Below are 20,664 nucleotides of genomic sequence, written 5' to 3' on the forward strand. Positions count from 1 at the left end.
GAATGACAGCATATTGTAAGAAAAAAGGTAAATAAAACTTGATATTACATTATATGTTGGCAGAGTTTGTTTATTATATTATCATGTACTTTTATACTTTTCTATTGAGCTATAATTCACCCAGCATAAAATTTACTCTTTTAAAGTGTACAATTCAGTGTTTTTGTTTTTTGTAAATCATGGTAAGGGTCTCAAACGTAAAATATCAACATCAGACCCCTTTGTTTTCCTTTTCACCTCCAACGGCAGTCACATTGAACTCTTTTAGCTATTTCTTATATTTATAAATACCGTGGGTTGTTGTTTTTTTTAGTTGTTTTATAATTTATTTTTTATTTTCAGCATAACAGTATTCATTATTTTTGCACCACACCCAGTGGTCCATGCAATCCGTGCCCTCTATAATACCCACCACCAGGTACCCCAACCTCCCACCCCCTGCCCCTTCAAAACCCTCAGGTTGTTTTTCAGAGTCCATAGTCTCTCATGGTTCACCTCCCCTTCCGATTTCCCCCAACTCCCTGCTCCTCTCTATCTCCCCATGTCCTCCATGCTATTATTATAAATACCATGTTTTGAAGTAATATGTTCACATAAAGACCTGTGTGTGACCATTTTTAGCAGCTTTATGGATTCATGATCCCAAACTGGATCACTGAGAACTACCAAATGTCCATCAATTGGTGAATGGATAAACAAGCCGTACATCCATACAGTGGGTGTTTATTTACTCAGTAATGCCAAATTGTGTCGGACTTCAGTTAGAGAAGCAGAACTACTGGATATTCGTGGGCATCTCTGAATGTTTATATAGCGATTTGTGTTACACAGCTGGGTTCTTTAAGCAGTCTCCGTGAGGCTGTTGTTTCCGCACCTAAGAGCCTGTAGTTCACAGGATAGGCAGTTAGAAAGGGACAGTAGGTGGAAAGTGGAAGACAGAAAGACACAGCTGGAATCCATGAGGACTGACTGACACCCATGTCACTTCTCACTGTCTCCAGCTTTGATAATGTGAGTATCCTGGGAGAAAAGTTGCCTTTTGCCAGGTTGCTGGACATATACTTGACCCAGGAGGCAAAGAAGCTGAAGGAGAATGCAAGGAAGGGTAGAACCATGTAGGCCCAACTGCTGCCCTGCCCTGAAAGGTGAGCCAGCAGGTAAGTCATACCATGTGGGAACTACAAAATGCCTACATAAAAAATAAGATGGCTGCTGCTTCACTTCTGCCCTCCAAATTTCACATGAGAATGGGTCTTGTGGCTCACCCTATCTGGTAGTATACATGGAAGAAAATTTTGGGAAACATAAAACAGCCTACCCAGGTTAGCACAGGAACAGACTACCCACCTATGCTATAACATAGGTGAGTCTTAAAAGTATCCTTTTAAAGTATTTTAAAAGTATCCTTTTTAAAGGAAGCTCATCACATAAGGCTACATACTGTGTGATTCCATTTACAATGACATTCTAGAAAAGATAGAACATGGAAACTGAAATCAAGTTATTGGTTACTAAGATATGGTGGAAGGAGAAGATGGATTGTACAACTAATCAAACTATATACTCAAAAAGGGTGAATTTTAATGAATGGAGATGATGCTTCATTAACCTGACAAAAATACCTAAGGCTACAACTTACTAAATAAGAAAATAAGAGTAGAGTCTTAAAATTCATTATCACTCCAAAAGAAAACAAGGCTTGAATATGCACGTTAGTAATCCAATCATTAACACAAGACAGTGGGGTGAAGAATGGTAATAAATACCAAGGTAAATTATTTTGCACTATTTATCAAAATAATTTTGGCTGTTTTAGCTTCTTTCTTCTTCATATAAATTTTGAAACATGCCTATCAATTTCTACAAAAAGGCTTAGTTGGGATTTTTATTGGAATTATACTGACACTGAAATTCTTGTATTCCTCAGAAAATACATTTATAAAATCCAGATAGACTGAGGTTATAGGCAGGCTCAGAGGAGTAAACCAGTTGGGTCTAATTCAGAATTACACTAAGAAAATATTAATGGTAACTGGGTTATGGCTGCCCTGAATTTCTCATTTGTAAGCTAGTTTATTAGCTTTCTGGCATCACTGTCCTGTTTATAAACACGTGTCTCTTAAAGATATACTTAGAAAAATGTCCAATTACAGCATTTCTCTTCATTTGATAATTTCACATTGTTTTCTTCTCCTGCCCCCCTTGTCCCCATTTTGAAACTTTTGATATGCCATTCAAAATTAGGAAAAATTTTATGTGCTACCTACATGTTTTAAAAATAACCATATTTAAGAGACACGACTTCTGATGTAAATTAGATTACAGTAATACAAGAAGCAAAACAGCAGGTTTATGTAGGAGGTAAATGTATGTTTAAAAAAAGAACCGTTTCAGCCAGAGAAATGACAGGTAAGCTCCATTTCCTTCATTCTGCAGTCTAGAGTTTCCTCTGTATGTGTGTCTGTTTCTTGGTCTCTCTTCTTTAGAAAGGTTATATAACCCATTCTTCAATTTTAGGCAAATTATTCCTATTGAAAGATATTAAAAATTATCAGGTGCTACTTGAAAAGAATTTTGAGGAGGAAAATACTAACTGCCTCAGTAATTCATCCAGAAACTTAATTAATTTTGTAGGGTCATTTTAATATTTTAAATTTCAGATATTTAAAAACATATCCCCCCCCATTTAATATTTCATTGGAAATAGCAAAGAGTCACTGTATTTTTTATAATGATTATTTTAATGCAGAGGCTTTTTTTTTTTAAAGTTTTTATAATGATTATTTTAATGCAGAGGCTTTTTTTTTAAAGTTATAAAACTGGGCAGAAATATTTCTCTTGATGTCGATGGTGAATGGCACAAGTTTGCTGAATGAAAATTTAGCATTATCTACTAGGACTGACGTCCAGTCAGACACCTAACAGTTTTATGCTTTAGAACCTATTTCATCGTTTGGATTGGAGGAAAACTTAGATCACCTACTTCAACCTTCTAATTTTATAGGTAAGAAAATCGCATTTTAAGTAATTTGTCCAAGATTGAATCATGTCTGACTTGAGAGCCCAAACCCGATTTATTTTATCAATTAAGATATATTCCTAGAGCTTTGTATTTTTGAATTAATTTTTCATGGTAGGTTCATCTTGGTCAGAGATGGGAACTTAAGATGCTTAGTCCCTGCCTTTCCAAATGAATAGTTTATTCAAGACTTAATTTATTACCAAGGACAGAAACAGAGACAAGTGAGATGAGCAAGAATAAGAGGGTAAGAGGAGCTGTGGAGTAGTAAACATAAACAGAAAACCAGGAGTCAGTCTCAAAAAAATAACAAGCCAGACCATGTAGATTGAACCAAGGGCTCAGAATGGAGACACTGGTTGATTTTATTTCTGTGCCACTTTATAACCTGATCAATTTGGTTATTCAAGGATCTAGAAAATTTAAGACCTATATGGGATCTCAGAAAGGATCCAATTTGCCTTTCTCATTTTACAGAAAAGGAAACTAAAGTTCTCCCACAGCTACCCTGTGAAGGAGAATTCAAGTCTTTGCCTCATCCAGGAGGCTCTTAATTACATTATATCACTGTTGTTATTAATTTCCTGTTTGTAAGATAAAGCAGCTAGCTGTATGAAATCTTAAGTTTTTAAATTTTCTTAATAGATTTCTGTACTCAAAAGCTCTATCTCACGGTTTAAATGTAACCTAATCTTAGTATCAGAAGGCCATGGGAATATCCTTCCAGCAAAAGATAACACTTCATATTTATAATCAAAGTTTAGCCTTTTTAAAACTGATTGTTGACTTTGTGTTTTAGAGGAAGAAGCAAATTATAAAAACAAATAGAAGTCTAGTTGTTTTTTTTTTTTAAGATTTTATTTATTTGACAGACAGAGAACACAAGTAGTCAGAGAGGCAGGCAGAGAGAGAGGGAGAAGCAGGCTCCCTGCAGAGCAGAGAGCCTGATGTGGGGCTCGATCCCAGGACACTGAGATCATGACCTGAGCCGAAGGCAGAGGCTTTAACCCACTGAGCCACCCAGGCACCCCAGAAGTCAAATTTTTAAAATATTTTTAATTGAAGACTAGCAGACACCCAATGTTACATTAGTTTCTGGTGTACAACACAGTGAAGTGATTCAACATGTTTATGCATTATGCTGTGCTCCCCCCAAGTATAGCTACCATCTACCCATACAACACTCTTACTGTACCATTGATTATATTCCCTATGCTGTACCTTTCATCCCCATGACTTAAAAGTTAGGATTTTAAATAACAACTTCAAAATTATCCAGAACAAATTTCTATGTACATCCCAGAGCTACTTGTCTGAATACCCAAGTATACTCCCATTCTTACACATCCTCAGGCCCCATGTTAAAAAAGGGCTGTTAGTGTACGAATCATGGCCCTCACATATTTAATTCAAGATGCTTAATTATAAAAGATTTTTTTAAAAATCAGTATTTTTATCCTTGGGCTAGGGCTTACATATACATCTAAGGAACAAACTTGTAAAACTATTAATTCTAACCACTTACCTGCAGGGATTTTTTGGCTTTTCTATTTGAATTAGGATATACTCTTTGCATTAGAAGAGTCATTCTTCTGGGACGCCTGGGTGGCTCAGTGGGTTAAGCCACTGCCTTCGGCTCAGGTCATGATCCCAGAGTCCTGGGATCGAGTCACACATGGGCTCCTTGCTCGGCAGGGAGCCTGCTTATCTCTCTGCCTCTGCCAGCCTCTCTTCCTGCTTGTGTGCTCTCTCTCTCTCCTTCTCTCTGACAAATAAGTAAATGAAATGTTAAAAAAAAAGTCATTCTTCCTGTCCAATATCTCTTTTTCTTTCCTTACTACATTAACTAGACCCACCAGTGCAATTTTGAATAGAAATGTTGACTTTAGGCATTTTTGTCTTATCGCTGACATTAAAATGCTTTCAATATGTCACCATTTGCTGCAGGGATTTTTTATCAGTTTAAGGAAGCTCTCTCCTATTTTTAGTTTCCTTAAGGTTTATTTTGTCATGAATTAATGTTGGAGTATATCAAATGCTTTTCTGCATTAAGATCAAATGATTTCTCCCCTTATATGTATTGCAAACAGGGCTTAACAGAAACTTTCCCAGTTCTGTTGCGTTGACGACCTTTATTTGACTCTGGCTTAATTTACCAGTAATCTAATACTACATAGGTCGACTGTGTGGCTGGGCAAAGTTGCTTCTGGTATCAATGAACCCAGATTGGTAAATTGCACTGGTCTGGGAAGAGCTGCAAGTGAGCTCTAAATACCTGATGGGGCAGCCACACCTTTGGGTTTTCCTTAGTGTGTAGTTCTTACAATGAGGTGTGTCATCTAGGAGGAGCCTGAAAGCTACTCTGCCTATGGAGTTAATACAAGAGACCCTGGTTTCCCAGGAGATGGGAACTTCAAGTTGGAGTGTCTGCACCCACCGGATGTGAATCAAGGCCCCAGGCATCCCAGACATTATCTAGGAAGGCCAAAGAAAACAGCTCATGGGTGGCTGTGTGAACTGCTCCCGGTCTGGCCCTATCCTGTTGAGCTCTGGTCTCTGTGCTATAGCTCTGAGGGTGCTGGTAGTGAGAGAGGCCTGTGGTACTCATGAGTGTCAATGTTTAGTTGTGCCCCAGATTGCCTAGCTGGCATTGCAGATCTAGGAAAGCAGTGTAGTGTGAACATCCATTTCCTGATGTAAAATCAATCATGCGTTCCTGGGATAAATCCAACTTGATCTGACCTATTTTGTTTGTTGCATTTTTGTCTGATAATATGTTTTTGTACCTATGTTTGTAAGTGAAATCAGACTGGATCCTATGTTTGCTGAAGTCTTGGCATTAAGATTATGCTGATCTCCTAAAAAGGATCACTGAATGTTACTTTCTTATTTATACTCTGGAATTGTATGTGTTAGATTGGCAGTATTTGTCTCTTAGATATTTCATAGTCCTTCTGAGTCAAACTATCCAGACCTGGAACTTAATTTGAAGAAAGTTTTAATTACTGTTTGAATTTCTTTAATGGTTAGAGGATTGCTTAGGTATTCTGTTTCTACTTGAGTTTGAGTTGGTAGGTACAGTTTAGCAGTTTGTTCACTTCATGTAAATTTTCAAATCTATTTATGTTCTCTGCTAGTTTTAAAGTTTCAAACTCTTTTATAGTTACCCTAGATATTTTAATGTAAAAACTTAAGTTATCAAAGTTCTAAATTAATATTTTTATCTTTCTCTCTCCAATTATAAGGGCTTTAGAACACTTAGGGCAAGCTCCCTCCTCCCCCACCTTCTTTAAATGTTTGTTTTCTACTTGAATTTACTTTTTTTTTTTTTTTGAAAATTCGTTTTCACTTATATAAATATATTTATGAATTCAAGCCAAAGGAGTTTCTGCTTGATATTACTTAACTCATATTAGAATTACTAATCAGTGGGCGCCTGGGTGGCTCAGTGGGTTAAAGCCTCTGCCTTCGGCTCAGGTCATGATCCCAGGGTCCTGGGATTGAACCCTGCATAGGCTGTCTGCTCAGCAGGGAGCCTGCTTCCTCCTTTCTCTCTGCCTGCTTCTCTGTGATCTCCGTCTGTCAAATAAATAAATTTTAAAAAGAGAGGATTACTAATCAGTAGCTGTTTTTTAATTAATTAATTAATTTTAAGATCTATTTATTTGTTTGAGAGACAGCTCCAGCAAGTGTAGGGAGGGGCCCAGGGAGAGAGCATCCCAAGCAGACTCTGCACTGAGCATGCAGCCCTAGGCCAGGCTCGATCCCATGACTCCAGGATCATGACCTGAGCCAAAATCAAGAGTCTGATGCTCAACCAACTGTGCCATGCAGGCGCCCCTTCAGCTGTTTTATTATAAGGCTTTTCTTTAAAGAAGATTTTTCTTACTAGTTTAGTTCACTAAAGCAGTCAGAAGATCTAGTAGAAGCTTGGCAGCACTTTCCTACAGAAAGAGAAAAAAAGAAGGTAAATTTCTTCAGCTAAGGTTAACCTTTAACTAAGTAAGTTATATTGCAGAATTTAAGATTTGGGAACTCGGCAAGATTCATATATTTTTATTACAGAAATTGAATTCAAAAGATGAAAATTAAGCTAACAGGATATATTAGTATGGTCACCCATTTGTTTATCGTGTATATTTGATTCCCCAAGTACAAGAACTAAAAACAAATACAAACCTTAGTCAGTTATACTTTAAAAAAATAAAATTTTAAAAAGAATTCCTAAAAGAGAAATAATTCCCAGAAATCATCTAGTCTAACTCCTTCAATTTATAACTAAGGAAGTTCAAGTTCAGTCAAAACAAGTGACTTATTAAACAAGAAAGAAATTAAGAAAAATGGTTGTTGGACCAAAAAGAGCAGTGTTACTTTTCAGTTTATCTCTGTTTTGAATAATTGAATTAAAAGACAAACCAGTGCTGTTCATTATTAACCACTAATTCCCTCAACAGTTTAAAGTCTTGTGTCAGAGATGTCAATGGTATAAATAGTTTGGGTTACTCTTCCCGATTTTTACCTTAGTGTGACCCAGAAACCAATGGCAGTCTTTCTGCTGGAAGTGTAGGAGGCTGAGAGTTGCAAGCATGCTGCCTGTAATGCACCAATTAGAAGACAAGGAGAAGAAATTCTACATTTTTTTTTTTTTTTTAAGTAATCTCCACTCCACACGGGGGGCTCAAACTCACGTTCGGGAGATCAAGAGTCATAGCTATGCTCTCCTGGTTGAGCCAGCCCAATGCCCCCCAAATACTGAAATCTTCAGTTATCACTGCAAAGCCTCATAACATGTGTTCTTGAAAGGAACTCACTTGCCTCCAGAAGGTTAGAATCAATCAGGATTCTACAGTTACATCCTGGCTGTGCACAGAGGTGACGTCCAGAGGGTTGTGAGGGCCTTTCTAGAAGGTGGCACTGGCTAGGGAAGCCAGCCACCGACTCCTGTAGTTTATCCATGTTCTCAGCTGGAGAATTTTCTGGTACGGATGGGGGCAGCCCAGTGGCAGGGGTTAGGAATAATTCCTGACACCACAATCAGCCCGCATTCATTGCTTGCATGTGCTCAGTCAGCTGCCAAAAGAGAGGGATTCTTTTGAAATTTGTTTTTGTTTGTTTTTGGGGTTTTTTGGCCTTTTGAATGGTCACTTCTAGGGCTGGGAATTATTGTTTTTAACCCAAAAGAATATTTTTCTTATTTCTAAAATTTTGGTTCTACCATGAGAGACCTTGTGATCCAAGTCTTTGGCCTTTTGAATGTCTGGTCACTTCTAGGGCTGGGAATTATTGTTTTTAACCCCAAAGAATATTTTTCTTATTTCTAAAACTTTGGTTCTACCATGAGAGACCTTGTGATCCAAGTCTTTGCTCCTCCCTGACGTGCTTTCCACCTTCCTCAGAGGGGGATGGTGGGCCCTCTTCCACAGGTCCTGGCTGGCAGCCTCCTAAGGGCTGGTTGCCACCGCTGTGGCTGGTAGAGCTGCAGATTAAACAGCTGTGTGCAGATGTGGGGAGTTCTTTCCCAGTTCTTTCCGCCGCTGGGTAAAAAGGGAGTCTTCAAAGGCAACTGCAGAAAGCATCAGTTAACCGGGGATGAACAGGACTGGGGCATCAGACTCCCCTCTACTTTCAAGTCCTATAAAATGACCAGTTATGATTTGGGCTGCAAAAGAAACAAAGAGCAGATGCTGCCGAGCCAGGATCCGAGGATTTTCCTCTGGGCCCGAGAGGGCTTCTTTGCTGGCGGGGAGGGCACTGGGTTGGAATCAGGACTTCCAAGCTTGAGTGCCAGCTCTGTCCTTTGGGAGATGTGTGCTCTAGACAAGTCACTAACTAGACCTGAGCTTCAATTTCTGTCACAAACTGAAGGAGTTGAATTCGATCCCAGAGGGATACCATGTTCTCTGGTTCTACAGAGAATTCTAGTCTACTTACATTACTGGATCCATCTGGTCCCCGAAGTTCTTGGAATACACACTCTTTCAGCAAAGTGTACATCCATGCCAAATTGGTATGTAAAAAGCAGGGAATATTCTTTTTACAGTGCCCCATTTTCTATAAAAACAAGTGTAATGGCTGTTACGTAATCATTTAAAAATATTTTATTAAGCAGTGACTTAAAAAATGCAAGAGAAGAATATAACCCCTCAGAGAAAATGCTTGAAGGTAAAACAAATATCACTATAAATATTGCACTTATAAAATCTCTTTTTTACATCTTCACACCACTCATTTCTAAAATACCCTTTTACAGAGACGTATAAATAAACTGCTTCCACACTGTCAGTGCTTGATACATTCAGTTTCCTATAGCCGCACCAAGTCTGCAAGTTTTCAATCATGTATCTGCTCCTCTCGGCGCAGGCACAGAACTCCCACCAGTGATACCGGAGGTCTCATACCTACATCATGTGAAGAGTAAATCTTTCTGAATGCTCAATATTTAATATAAGACTTTTTTTTTCCTACAGAGAAAAATATAGATCTTTCCAAGGCAATGACAGAATGCAGCTTAACTCGACACAGTTCATTATTAACATTGCTTGTTTTTCAAGGCATCCAGGAGCTTCTGATTCTTGGTCTTGAACATCATGATAAAGCTGTTTGGCATGATTTTGCCTCGCCCGTCTTCACCCACTTGGCCCATAATAATGTAATTTAGACCTAAAAAAAAGAGAACATAAATTAATTTTTTTCTCCATGTGCATTTTTTTAATTATTCTTCTTTTCAAAGATCTTATTAGAGGGGTGCCTGGGTGGCTCAGTCGTTAAGCATCTGCCTTCGGCTCAGGTCATGATCCCAGAGTCCTGGGATTGAGCCCTGCATAGGCTGTCTGCTCAGCGGGAAGCCTGCTTCCTCCTCTCCCACTTGTCCTGCTTGTGTTCTCTCTCTTGCTATTTCTCTCTCTGTATGTCAAATAAATAAAATCTTAAAAACAAACAAAAAAAGATTTTATTAGAGCGAGGAAGCACATGCAAGTGCAGGGAGGAGGGGGAGAGGGAAAGGGAGAGGGAGAAAAAGACTCCCTGCTGAGCAGGGAGCTCCAACCTGGGGGGTGGGGTGGGGGGAGCTTGATCCCAGGACCCTGGGATCGTGCCCTGAGCCGCAGGCAGATGCTAAACTGACTGAGTCACCCAGGTCCCCTCTATGTGTATTGTTTTGATAAAATTTAGACTATAACCTACCTCTAGATAAATGATCTGTAAATGATAAAACTACACATTTTGTCTACTCAGGATAAAATCAGGTTTAAGCCTCTCATCAGAAAAAAAAAAATCTAAATTCAACTAAGTTACATGTTCCAGCTCTGCCAACACTAGGAAGATGGGTGGAATGGTGAGATCCTGTCATGTCCTGCTCTGTGGTGCCCTGGGTCTGGGGCATTTACTGAGTGTCTGCTGTGTATGACACCCTGTGTTTATGTGAAAGATTGTCCTTCCTTGAGGGGCCGCAGTGCTCCCTGACACGTCCTCCTCAGATGGCCTCTCATCCTCTCGGAACACTTCTGGATTCCCAGGCCTTTGGCAACTAATGGGCCACTGGCTTCTGCTCCTGTGGTCGACTTGAACTCTTCTCAACACCTTGAGCATTTATACTACGTTCGTTCCTTGAGGACACGGTTGCATCATCTATTTCTTTGCATTCTCACAGTTCCTTGCAACAAATAGTTATGAAAAAGTACTTCTATCAGATGGACACTTTTTTTTTTAAGTTTTATTTATTTGTCAGAGAGAGAGAGGGAGAGAGAGCGAGCACAGGCAGAATGGCAGGCAGAGGCAGAGGGAGAAGCAGGCACCCTGCCGAGCAAGGAGCCCGATGTGGGACTCGATCCCAGGACTCTGGGATCATGACCTGAGCTGAAGGCAGCTGCTTAACCAACTGAGCCACCCAGGCGTCCCAGATGGACACTTTTTTGTATCACAGTGTGTCTGGCTAAGTTAGGCCTAGACTGGGGCTCAAGCTGAGGTATGTCGGGTTCAACTCTGAAGACCTACCTTGTCTGAGAAAAATGTCATAAAGCAAGCGTGTATTACAGTCTCCTTCACTCTCCCTTTCTCCTGTGTGTCATAAGAGAAACATGTGTATCCTTTTTCTCTGTTATAAGCCTTCCTCCATGGGCTAACATTGTCCTGTAGTGATCTTGAGCCTGTGCAAGTGTGGAGGACTGTGCATGGGGGGCCCCTCCTCAAGGCTGGGCTGCTAGCATTGTGAGGAGACCCTCCAGTAAGTATCTCCATGTATGTTACTTGCTTCTCCTGGCAGTTCTGGGGAGAAGTGTTATCTCTTACAGAGTCTTTCTCTCTGAAGAATCAACATTCTGCTGCTAGCCTCCAGACTTTTCTGAACAATCTGAATGCACAGTAAAGCTTTCTGGAAGTGGATGTTCTTTGCTCTCTCTGGTGTGTGTGTGCGTGCGTGTGTGTGTGTGTGTTTTGTGGTTTGGTTATTGTAACAAGACTGAGGAAAGGAATGAGCCGAGATTGGATAGAGAAATCATGGTATATCACACAAGAGAATACCAGGCATTATCACCATTCCAGAGAGAGATCTATCTATAGGTGCTATTTGTGGAAAGATATCTGTACACATCATATGAGGGAAGCTGCAGTAGAATTTTATAGCACAATCTCATTTGAGTGTGTATGTGGGTGCTTTCTGTAGACAGAACTTTCTAGAAGGAACATTCACAGTATCTCTGGGGAAAGGGAAAAGGTTTCACTTTTAATTTTATATCCCTACTTACTTAAACTCTTTAAAAACCATAGACCATACACTACTTTTATAAGTTAAAGAACTTGTTAAAAAAAAAAAAATCATGTACCTCGGGCTCTGGACTTTTTCCTTTTTTTAACTTTCCTTTTTCCATAATTTCTCCTAATCTGATTTCCATGTGTGGATTTAATGATTCTGTGTCTGAAAATGATTCCCAAATCTTTAATTCTAGCCCATATATATCTCTGTCTTCTGAATGTCAGCTCCAAATTTCCTGCCCCTTGCTGGATATTTTCCTCTAAAACTGTATTGGAACTTTAAGTGCAAAAAGAAACTCTCTTTCCCTCGAACTGCTCCTTCTGTGTTTGTTCCTTGTTGATCCAGCTTCAAATGCTTCTTGAACCCTTTTATCACTTTCACTATCTCATCTTCTGCCACAAGTTACAAGAACTGGGACCAGAGCCCTATTCTGCCTGACTCCAAGGCCTTCCTTCTACACCAGAAGTGGCCAACAGATGAAGCTTGATTTTAGTTCCCTTGCCCAGCCAGGGCGTGGAAATATCCGTGACTTGCTCAGACTTTCTCTCGTTCCCTTCTCTGTCCCTGAGCTCCCCTCCAAGAAAGACTAAAGTTTTCCTCCTTACCTCTCCTGAGGAGAGGGCACTGCTTGCAGACCACAGTGATCTTGGCACTCATGTTCTTGCCAGCCTGCTGAATTGCCAGATTTCCCTCCTTGTAGATGTTGATGATCGAGACAGTGGCATACAAGCTTCCACCCCTGGTGACAGTTGTGATCACGGTGCCAGCCAATACTGCCGAAGAAAACATTTGGAAATAAGACTGTGAAGGTAAATGTAGGCAGAACTGAAAATCACTGTACATTCTTCTAAGTTTCTGATAGAAAACGTTTTAATGTTCAAGAGAAGGCCTTAATAGAACTATCGGATTTGAGTCTGTGCATTTGTCCCCAAAATTCAGGTTGGAAAAAAAAGAGGCCATGGAGCCATAATGTTACCCAGGTTACCTGTGACAGAAACCGAAATGTCTCCTGCCCTGCAAGCTACTGCTGAGATGGGGACTCTTGACAATGTTTTATCCAACATGGGGACCATTTACCAAGTAAGGCAGAGACTTATGAGCCTCTACCTCTTAATTCTCAATAAGATCTTGAGTCTTTAGACACAATACTATACTGAAGTTGCATGGCAGGGGTTCAAGCCATTAAGACATGAGCCTTCCTGTTGGTATGGTTGAGTGCCTACCTCTCTGTGTCTTTCCCCCTTTCTCTTTAGCTGTCCTCTCTCCTTCAACTTTGGTTCATCCTATGGGTCCCCATCTCTAATTATTGGTAAATACCTGTGTTTTTCTGGGTCTTTCTTATCTACCTTGTATATCTCATTTAATAAAGTATAGAACTGAGTAAAACAACATTTTCTTGCTTTAAAACAAAACAAAAAAAAAACACAACCAAAAAACCCTAGGAAAGATGCTATGTTTCTCAAAGGCATGCTTTTGATATTTTGTGGGTGACCATTCCATGTGGTGCAGGACTTGGGTTGGGAGACTGTTTTAAGAGCCCTGTTCCTGTTACCAGTGTAGGCGGAGATCCAGTGGGCTGCTGGGGATAGCATTTGGTCATTTTACCAGGTAAGAGAGTAACAGTGGACTAAATCAAGTTTTGGACTTGGCTGACAAGACCCTTGAGGTTAAGGTGAGAAGTCACTTCTTAGGTAGCAGGCAAAATTCATAAAATCGGAATTTTTATCATGCCCTACTCTGATTCCTGGTGATGTGTTCACTGAAAAATGTTAGTCGATAGCCAAGGGAACTCAGGGGGCTCCGAAGGACATGGAGGGGATTGCCTCAAGCACCTCACAGAAGACTAACCAGGGTGTGATAGCAATTTGTTTTCATTTTTATGCCTGTTATTTGAATTTCGGCATGGCAATTCCAGTAAGATTTAGGGCCCATTGGGTTCTTCAGTGCCTTCATGCCTTTGCAGACGACATAGTTCGTCTGCACTTCAGATAGGAAAAGGCAAGCAAAGCCTTTTCTGGGAGACTGTTCATTCGGGGTAACATACTTAGGTTTTAGCAACTTTCTTTTCCTGACAAGAATTTTCTTCAACATCCCTTTTTAAAAAAACCCACATAATTAAATTTGGTATCTCTTGCTTTTCAGTGATTTTTTACAGGAAGTGCCATTTTTTTAAACTGGAGAAAGCTCTTAGAAATTCTAAATCATTAGGTAGTATCTCCTTAGGTTCCAACTTACAAGTCATTCCCAAAGAGATTTCAGGTTCCCAAGTCTTAATTTAGTACTTTGGAAGGACATGACAGAAGAAATACTTGAATTTCTTCTGAGAAAGGCCAGCTTGGATATGTTTCTAATTTACTTAGGTGGAATTGCAGATGTGAAAAAGTGCTTCGGACATGAAAAATATGTGAGAAAAATTGTGCAGCGTTTTTCAGGATCACTGAGCCACTGAGAGCACACAGGGTAGCGGTATCATACTCCAGAGTCAAATTATTAAGTTAATTAAAAGCACATTTTCTGTATATGTATTATTCTCAGTTGTGAAATCCAACACTTCGAGCAGCACTAGTCAACAGACCTCAGGGTATAGGAAAATATTTTCTTAGGTAAATGAAGAGTGTAACTGACACTTCACCATCACATTCATGGCAGTTCCTTTGAGATTAAGAATGCAGTCTCAAGTTTCTGATTAAAGAGAAAAGCCTGGGTTTTATTTCTTACCAAAGTTACTTGAACAATAATTGCTCTCCAGAGTCCCCGTCCGTCTACACTTTTGTTGACACAGGGCCACGGTGGGTTTTAAACCTAAATTCAAAGCAGACAGACATAAGATTCAGGAAAATGAATTCAAGTATAATTGGTGTTTAGACCTGAATCCATCTACTTAAAATTCCTATTTATTTCCCGGGACCACCAAGCTGTCATTGCAATGAAATAACTAGAAAACATTCAAAAGAAATTCTTTATGCTACTAACTACTGCTCTAATTTCCTCAGGGTAACTCAATGCTCTCTGCTGAATTTTAAACCTGAGATCAAAGATAACCCAAATTTAGCCCTATTCTCTTCTTCCTTTATATATAACAAACACTAACCAAAAATAGATGCAGTCTCCATGCACCGAGCTTAGAAAAACCCAGTACATCAAATATGAACTCAGGAAATACATGTTAATTCTTCACTTTACAAAAGGAATCGAGTGGTGTTCCCCTTGAGGATGGAGGGAGCTTTCTTGGTGCATTTAAAAATACCCAACTGGGGCGCCTGGGTGGCTCAGTGGTTAAGCCGCTGCCTTCGGCTCAGGTCATGATCTCAGGGTCCTGGGATCGAGTCCCGCATCGGGCTCTCTGCTCAGCAGGGAGCCTGCTTCCTCCTCTCTCTCTCTCTGCCTGCCTCTCTGCCTACTTGTGATCTCTCTCTGTCAAATAAATAAATAAAATCTTTAAAAAAAAAAAAATACCCAACTGTCCAAATGTCAGTAGTATGACTCTGTAGAAATACTGCTCATGTGTAAAGCGTGTTATGCCTGTAATAAGATGTAACTAGTCATTAAACATTTATTTTGAGCCCGTCATTGCCTATAAAGATCTTAAGAACTGGGAAGTTGACTAATTTAAAAATAAAACAAAATAGATAAACACAGTAGTTCTCCAGCAAAGGTGATTTTTGTCCTCGGGTGACATTTTGCCATGTCCGGAAATAGTTTTGGCTGTCCCAACAGGGTCGCTATTGGCCTCTAGTGGGTAGATACCAAGGATGCTGCTGAAAGTCCTACAAGAAACAGCCCCAACAGCAAAGCATCATCTGGCCTAAAATGTAAACACTGCCAAGGTTGAAAAACTGTGAATTAACAAAATCAAAGTAGTTAATTCCCATTATCATGAACAAAGTTTCCAAAATATTTGCTAGTTATTCACTTACACGTGGCAATATGCAAGGAAGAACTAAACAAATCAACTGTAACAGAATTGTACTTGTTGGGCAAGAATTTGTGAACTCTTCTGTGAATTTATTATTTATTTGGTTTTAATTTGTACCTATACTTAACTCCAAAAAAGGACTTCAGGTGAATCACATTATTAAAATATTTACAATTTAATGTTAAGTACATATAATAGGATCTGTGTGTGTATAAATTTTTTAAGACAGAGCTCAGACAACATTTAGAGGGAACATTGTTCTAGAAGTTGGACACCTAAATATACCTAATTAACTGAGTCAAAAAGTAGTGGCGTTAGTGGTTCTCTCTGTCTGATGAAAGAACATCCTTTCTGTGGGCTCTTGAAACCGCTCCTCTCAGCTTGGGAACATCAGTCTGCAAAATGGGCGCATGTCCCACCCTGCTCCTCCCCTCCCTTCAGTAGATCTCTGCGTTCTTGGCTTTAAATCAACGTTAGAGCACCCTGACCCTGTAACCTCACTGTCTACTCTCTCCCTGCACTCCCTAGGTGCCATGTGGTCCCCAGCCTTCTTCTCCAGGTGCACCTGCAACCATCTCACTGCACCCCCCCTCCACGGTCCTCTCAGTGCTGTGGCTCCATCACTCCCAGACCTTCCCTCTGCTCTGTGTCTGTCACTCAGTGCCAGGCTCACATGTCTTCCTCCTAGAGCTTCATCACCAAGCTCTCAAGCTTAGACATCCAAGCTGCCTCTCCTTCAAGCCCTTCTCTTTTCAGTCTCCTTTGCCATTATAGCTTCCTTTTTAAAAAGCTGGAACTTCCAGAGATTGAATTCCAGCCCTTTCTCCACCTTTCTTTCCTAACCTCTCCCTAGATGACCTCCTTCTGGGCCAACCATGATGATCTGCAAATGTAAATCTCTTGCAGAAATCTCTTCTGGAGGAGACCATGGATCAAACTGGACTTGACTAGTCCACTTGAGTGTCACACACTCAAGCCCAACAAGCCGCAGCTTAACTAATGACTAGAGCCTTAAACCCAGTTCTCTGCTTCAGTGATGGTCTCATTATCCTTGGAACAGAGCAAGCCAGAGACTTGGGAAGCATTCTTGACACCCCCCTTATCTCCCTAATCCAATGAATCATCAATGAAAGACTTGTCAGTATCTCCCAAGGCCCCTGCCTTGTACAACAGCCAGCATTTCTTGACTCTGTATTTCAGCACAGTTTCCCTGGATAACCACAAGAACCCGTGGCCTCCTGACCCTCCCATCCATTCACTCACACTGACCAGACTGATCTTCAAAGAGTGAGAATCTAATCCTGAACTTTGCCTAATTCCATCGCAGTTTCCCCCCAAATTAGGAAAAAATCCCAATACTCTAAAAAATCCCCACACTTAGGACAGAATTCTAACACTCTAAAATACTTAGAAGCATAAGGAGAGAGGTAGTAGGACCTAATGATGGAGCTAGAGAGAGAAGCTAAGCACAACATATGAAGGGTCTTATACATGGCATGAAGAAACTTGACGCCTGTACTGCCCATTCTGATAGCCACTAGCCACATGAGGCTTCTTAATTAATTAAATTAAAATTCAGTTCCTCTGCATCACTAGCCACATTTCAAGTGTCCAACAGTGGCTATGGTATTGGATAGCACAGGTGCAGACAATGAATTCCAGTGGGAGACATGATCTGCTTTGTGTGCGGAGGGGGACATGCAGTGGGGAGGTAGGCGAGAGGAGCTCAAGGATGATCTAAGAGTGTGGCTGCTAATGCTGTGGGCATGCTTGGGGAAGCCGTGGAGAAGCTGATCTAAAGCAGAAAATAGTGTGATCAAAATAAGTTGAGTTTGGTGTGTTTTAATTTAATTTAATTTAAATGTGTTTTAATTTAATTTAATTTAAATGTTTAGCAGTCACAAAGCCCTAGGAGATAATCCTAAATTGATGTTTGCAATTTCAGAGAAGTTTAGGACTGAAGATAAAAATCTAGGGAGCCATTTAATTCACTGAAAGGAATAAGGACAACAGAGTCCCCGGAGACAAGCTCGAGAAATAAGAAATAGGGCTTCAAAGTAAGGCAGTACATCTCTAGGCCACCAGGTGGCACACTTGTGGAGTGTCAGAAGAAACAGCCCTTTGTAGAAGCGCCTGTACTCAAGTCAGGCCGACTTCGGGTGCAAGCAGAAAATGGTGGGCAATAAAGCTGGGCTCATTTTCAACCTGTCATTTATCCTAACTTTAGATCTTTCATTCCCACCTTTTTCTTTCTCCAGATTTAGATTTTGAGATCTGATGCCTGAAATCTCACTGGGTGGAGCTGACAGGCTGTAGGGACTCAGCATGGGGTTCCACTCTTGCCGCTCCGTTTCTTAGATCATGCTCCAGAGTTTCCCAACTAGCTACTATAACCCATTGAGTATTTCTGTTTGATTAACCCCATTTTGAAAGAAAAAAATGTATTTTTCACAACACATTTCAGAGGGAAGCAAAATAAAAACAAAAACCCAAAAAACTGGCAGATGGGAAAATAGGTATCAAGACCCTAGAACTTTAATCTAAAATACTACAATTCTATGTAATAAAGTCATAATTTTTTAAGTACCAGAAAAAGAAAAACTGGGCTTATAATGATCTATGCCTATGTCAGGGTTCCTAATTTTTTTAAGTGGTCATAATTTTCTTAGATGACATTTGAAAATTATTAGCTTCTACACACTTATACCTTATACTTTTCTTCCATTAATGGAGTCATATTATTCCCTTAGATAAGTCTGGTATTTTTTTTTTTTTAGATTTTTTATTTATTTATCAGAGAAAGAGGGAGAGAGAGCGAGCACAGGCAGACAGAATGGCAGGCAGAGGCAGAGGGAGAAGCAGGCTCCCTGCAGAGCAAGGAGCCCGATGTGGGACTCGATCCCAGGACGCTGGGATCATGACCTGAGCCGAAGGCAGCTGCTTAACCAACTGAGCCACCCAGGCGTCCCCCTTAGATAGGTTTTCATCTTATTTAATGTAGTTTCAAGTATCTTTTTTTTTTTTTTTCTGTTTCAAAAGAATTTTTCTTATACTCCTGAAGTGTGTGTGCAAACATCAAAACAGAAAAACTCACCTGTAGTTACAGGGAACGTGGTGGTAACAGGTGATGCTGTAGTTGTAGGCAGTTTTTTTGGCCTGAATTTGTAGTGACCAATAAACCCATCTGCAGTTAAACTTAAGTCTGATAAAAACTGAATGAGAAGTTCATTTCTCTCAGATACAATTGGCCTAAAAGAAGAAAAGCATTAAAAAAAATTTTTTTTTTAAGTGGCACCTCTCTGAAATGTAGACTTCTGCTCTCCATTCATTTCTGACAATAGATTATGGTATGTGTTAACTTAAATGTGGAATACTTCAAAAGGCAAAAGTCTCAATCTGCTCAGTATTAATGCTACTTAGCTAACATTTCCTGAGTGTTTGTTCAGCTCAGCAATAGGCTTTATGCAAACTCTCGAATTCCACCTTCACAGCAACTCTATTGTTATCCCTTTCTTAACAAAAAGACAACTGAACTTCAGAGTTCCAAGTGATTTGCCCGAGGCCCTACAGCTAGTATATGTGGGGGATGCAGGATTTGAACATAGGACCAGGTAGACCTTGGGACCAATGTAAACATGGAAGCTGTGCCTGGTTCCTCACGAGCACCTCAGCTTTTGGTCTGACCTGGGAACCACACTGCTGCTTTTGACAAAGAGTCTGGACCTAAGCTGGCCAGGAAGCTAGGGATACTGGCCCAAGAGAGTCAGATGGAGAAATCTGATGAACAAATTCTTACACCCCACAAAGACTCAGCCAGAGGGATCATCTCAGTGGGCTGGTCACTAGGGGATAAAAAAGCCATGACTTCCATTTCATATTTAATGAGACCTCTGGTGCATGCCCCAAATGGAAACATTTCTGTTTATAATCTCAGTGGCAGAATGCTGTGAAGGAGAAAGTGATTGCTTTGGTAGTTATGAACAACATCATAAAGAACTCTAATTTTAAAGCTATTTTGGGGGCTTGCTGATTAGCTGGCACTAAAGATTTACTGGTGATGATAACTGAGGCTCAGAAGCACTTGTAAGTCTTAGGGGATAACTATTACATAAAAGAGTTTCATTTGAACTTTTTCTATTATAATTTAAGCAATGGTTTAAAAATGCTATGTGGCTAATTCTATTTAAAGACTAGTTAATTGAAAAGTGGGGGGAAAAAAACCAAAACCTGAACAGGTTATTTAACAGAGTTAACTGGCGGTTTGACTAAAGTTTTTTGAGGCATCTTCTCAGTCAAACAACTTCTCAGGCATTATGGACAGCAAATAAGGAGGCACTGCATCCCCCCGCCCCCCCCCAACACCTGACAGCTACTTTGAGTAGGAATGTCTGTGTGTGTGTGTCGGTGAAGGAGGTAGATCTGAATTTGACCAAACCAGCTAGAAAAACTGCAGGATCTTTTCTGCCTTGAAGTCTACTACCTCCTGAGCCAAGGGATGGGACAAACCTAAGAGTGAGCTTTGTGACCTATAGTTAGCATCCTTGTCATGAAAGTGATTGAGATCATTGAGAATCAAGCCTTTATCAGAAATATTCTGTCTTCATGACAAAGTGCTCCACATCACTCGGCAGCGGGGAAATACAAATCAAAACCACAATGAGATACCACCTCACACCAGTCAGAATGGCTAAAATTAACAAGACAGGAAATGACAGATGCTGGCAAGGATGCGGAGAAAGGGGGACCCTCTTACACCGTTGGTGGAAATGCAAGCTGGTGCAGCCACTCTGAAAAACAGCATGGAGATTCCTCAAAAAGTTGAAAATAGAGATACCCTATGACCCAGCAATTGCACTGGGTATTTACCCTAAAGATACAACCATAGTGATCCGAAGGGGCACATGCACCCGAATGTTTATAGCAGCAATGTCCACAATAGCCAAACTATGGAAAGAACCTAGATGTCCATCAACAGATGAA

The 20,664-nt window shown here is 40.2% G+C and overlaps 1 protein-coding gene across 1 annotated transcript in view; it reads right to left on the reverse strand.

The window, feature by feature from the left end:
• Positions 1-9,099: 9,099 nt before the first annotated feature.
• PCOLCE2 (procollagen C-endopeptidase enhancer 2) overlaps positions 9,100-20,664 on the reverse strand; it is a 65,753-nt gene continuing 54,188 nt past the window's right edge. The window contains exons 6-9 of the mRNA XM_082713179.1: positions 18,779-18,933; positions 14,487-14,570; positions 12,374-12,541; positions 9,100-9,679 (exon numbers count right to left, since the gene is read on the reverse strand). Of these exons, the coding sequence (XP_082569305.1) occupies positions 9,549-9,679; positions 12,374-12,541; positions 14,487-14,570; positions 18,779-18,933 (538 nt within the window). The 3' untranslated portion in view covers positions 9,100-9,548. The remainder of the gene's footprint in view (positions 9,680-12,373; positions 12,542-14,486; positions 14,571-18,778; positions 18,934-20,664) is intronic.

The sequence above is a fragment of the Mustela nivalis genome (genome assembly GCF_964662115.1).
Source record: "Mustela nivalis genome assembly, chromosome: 1".
In the NCBI taxonomy this organism is placed as follows: Eukaryota; Metazoa; Chordata; class Mammalia; order Carnivora; family Mustelidae; genus Mustela; species Mustela nivalis.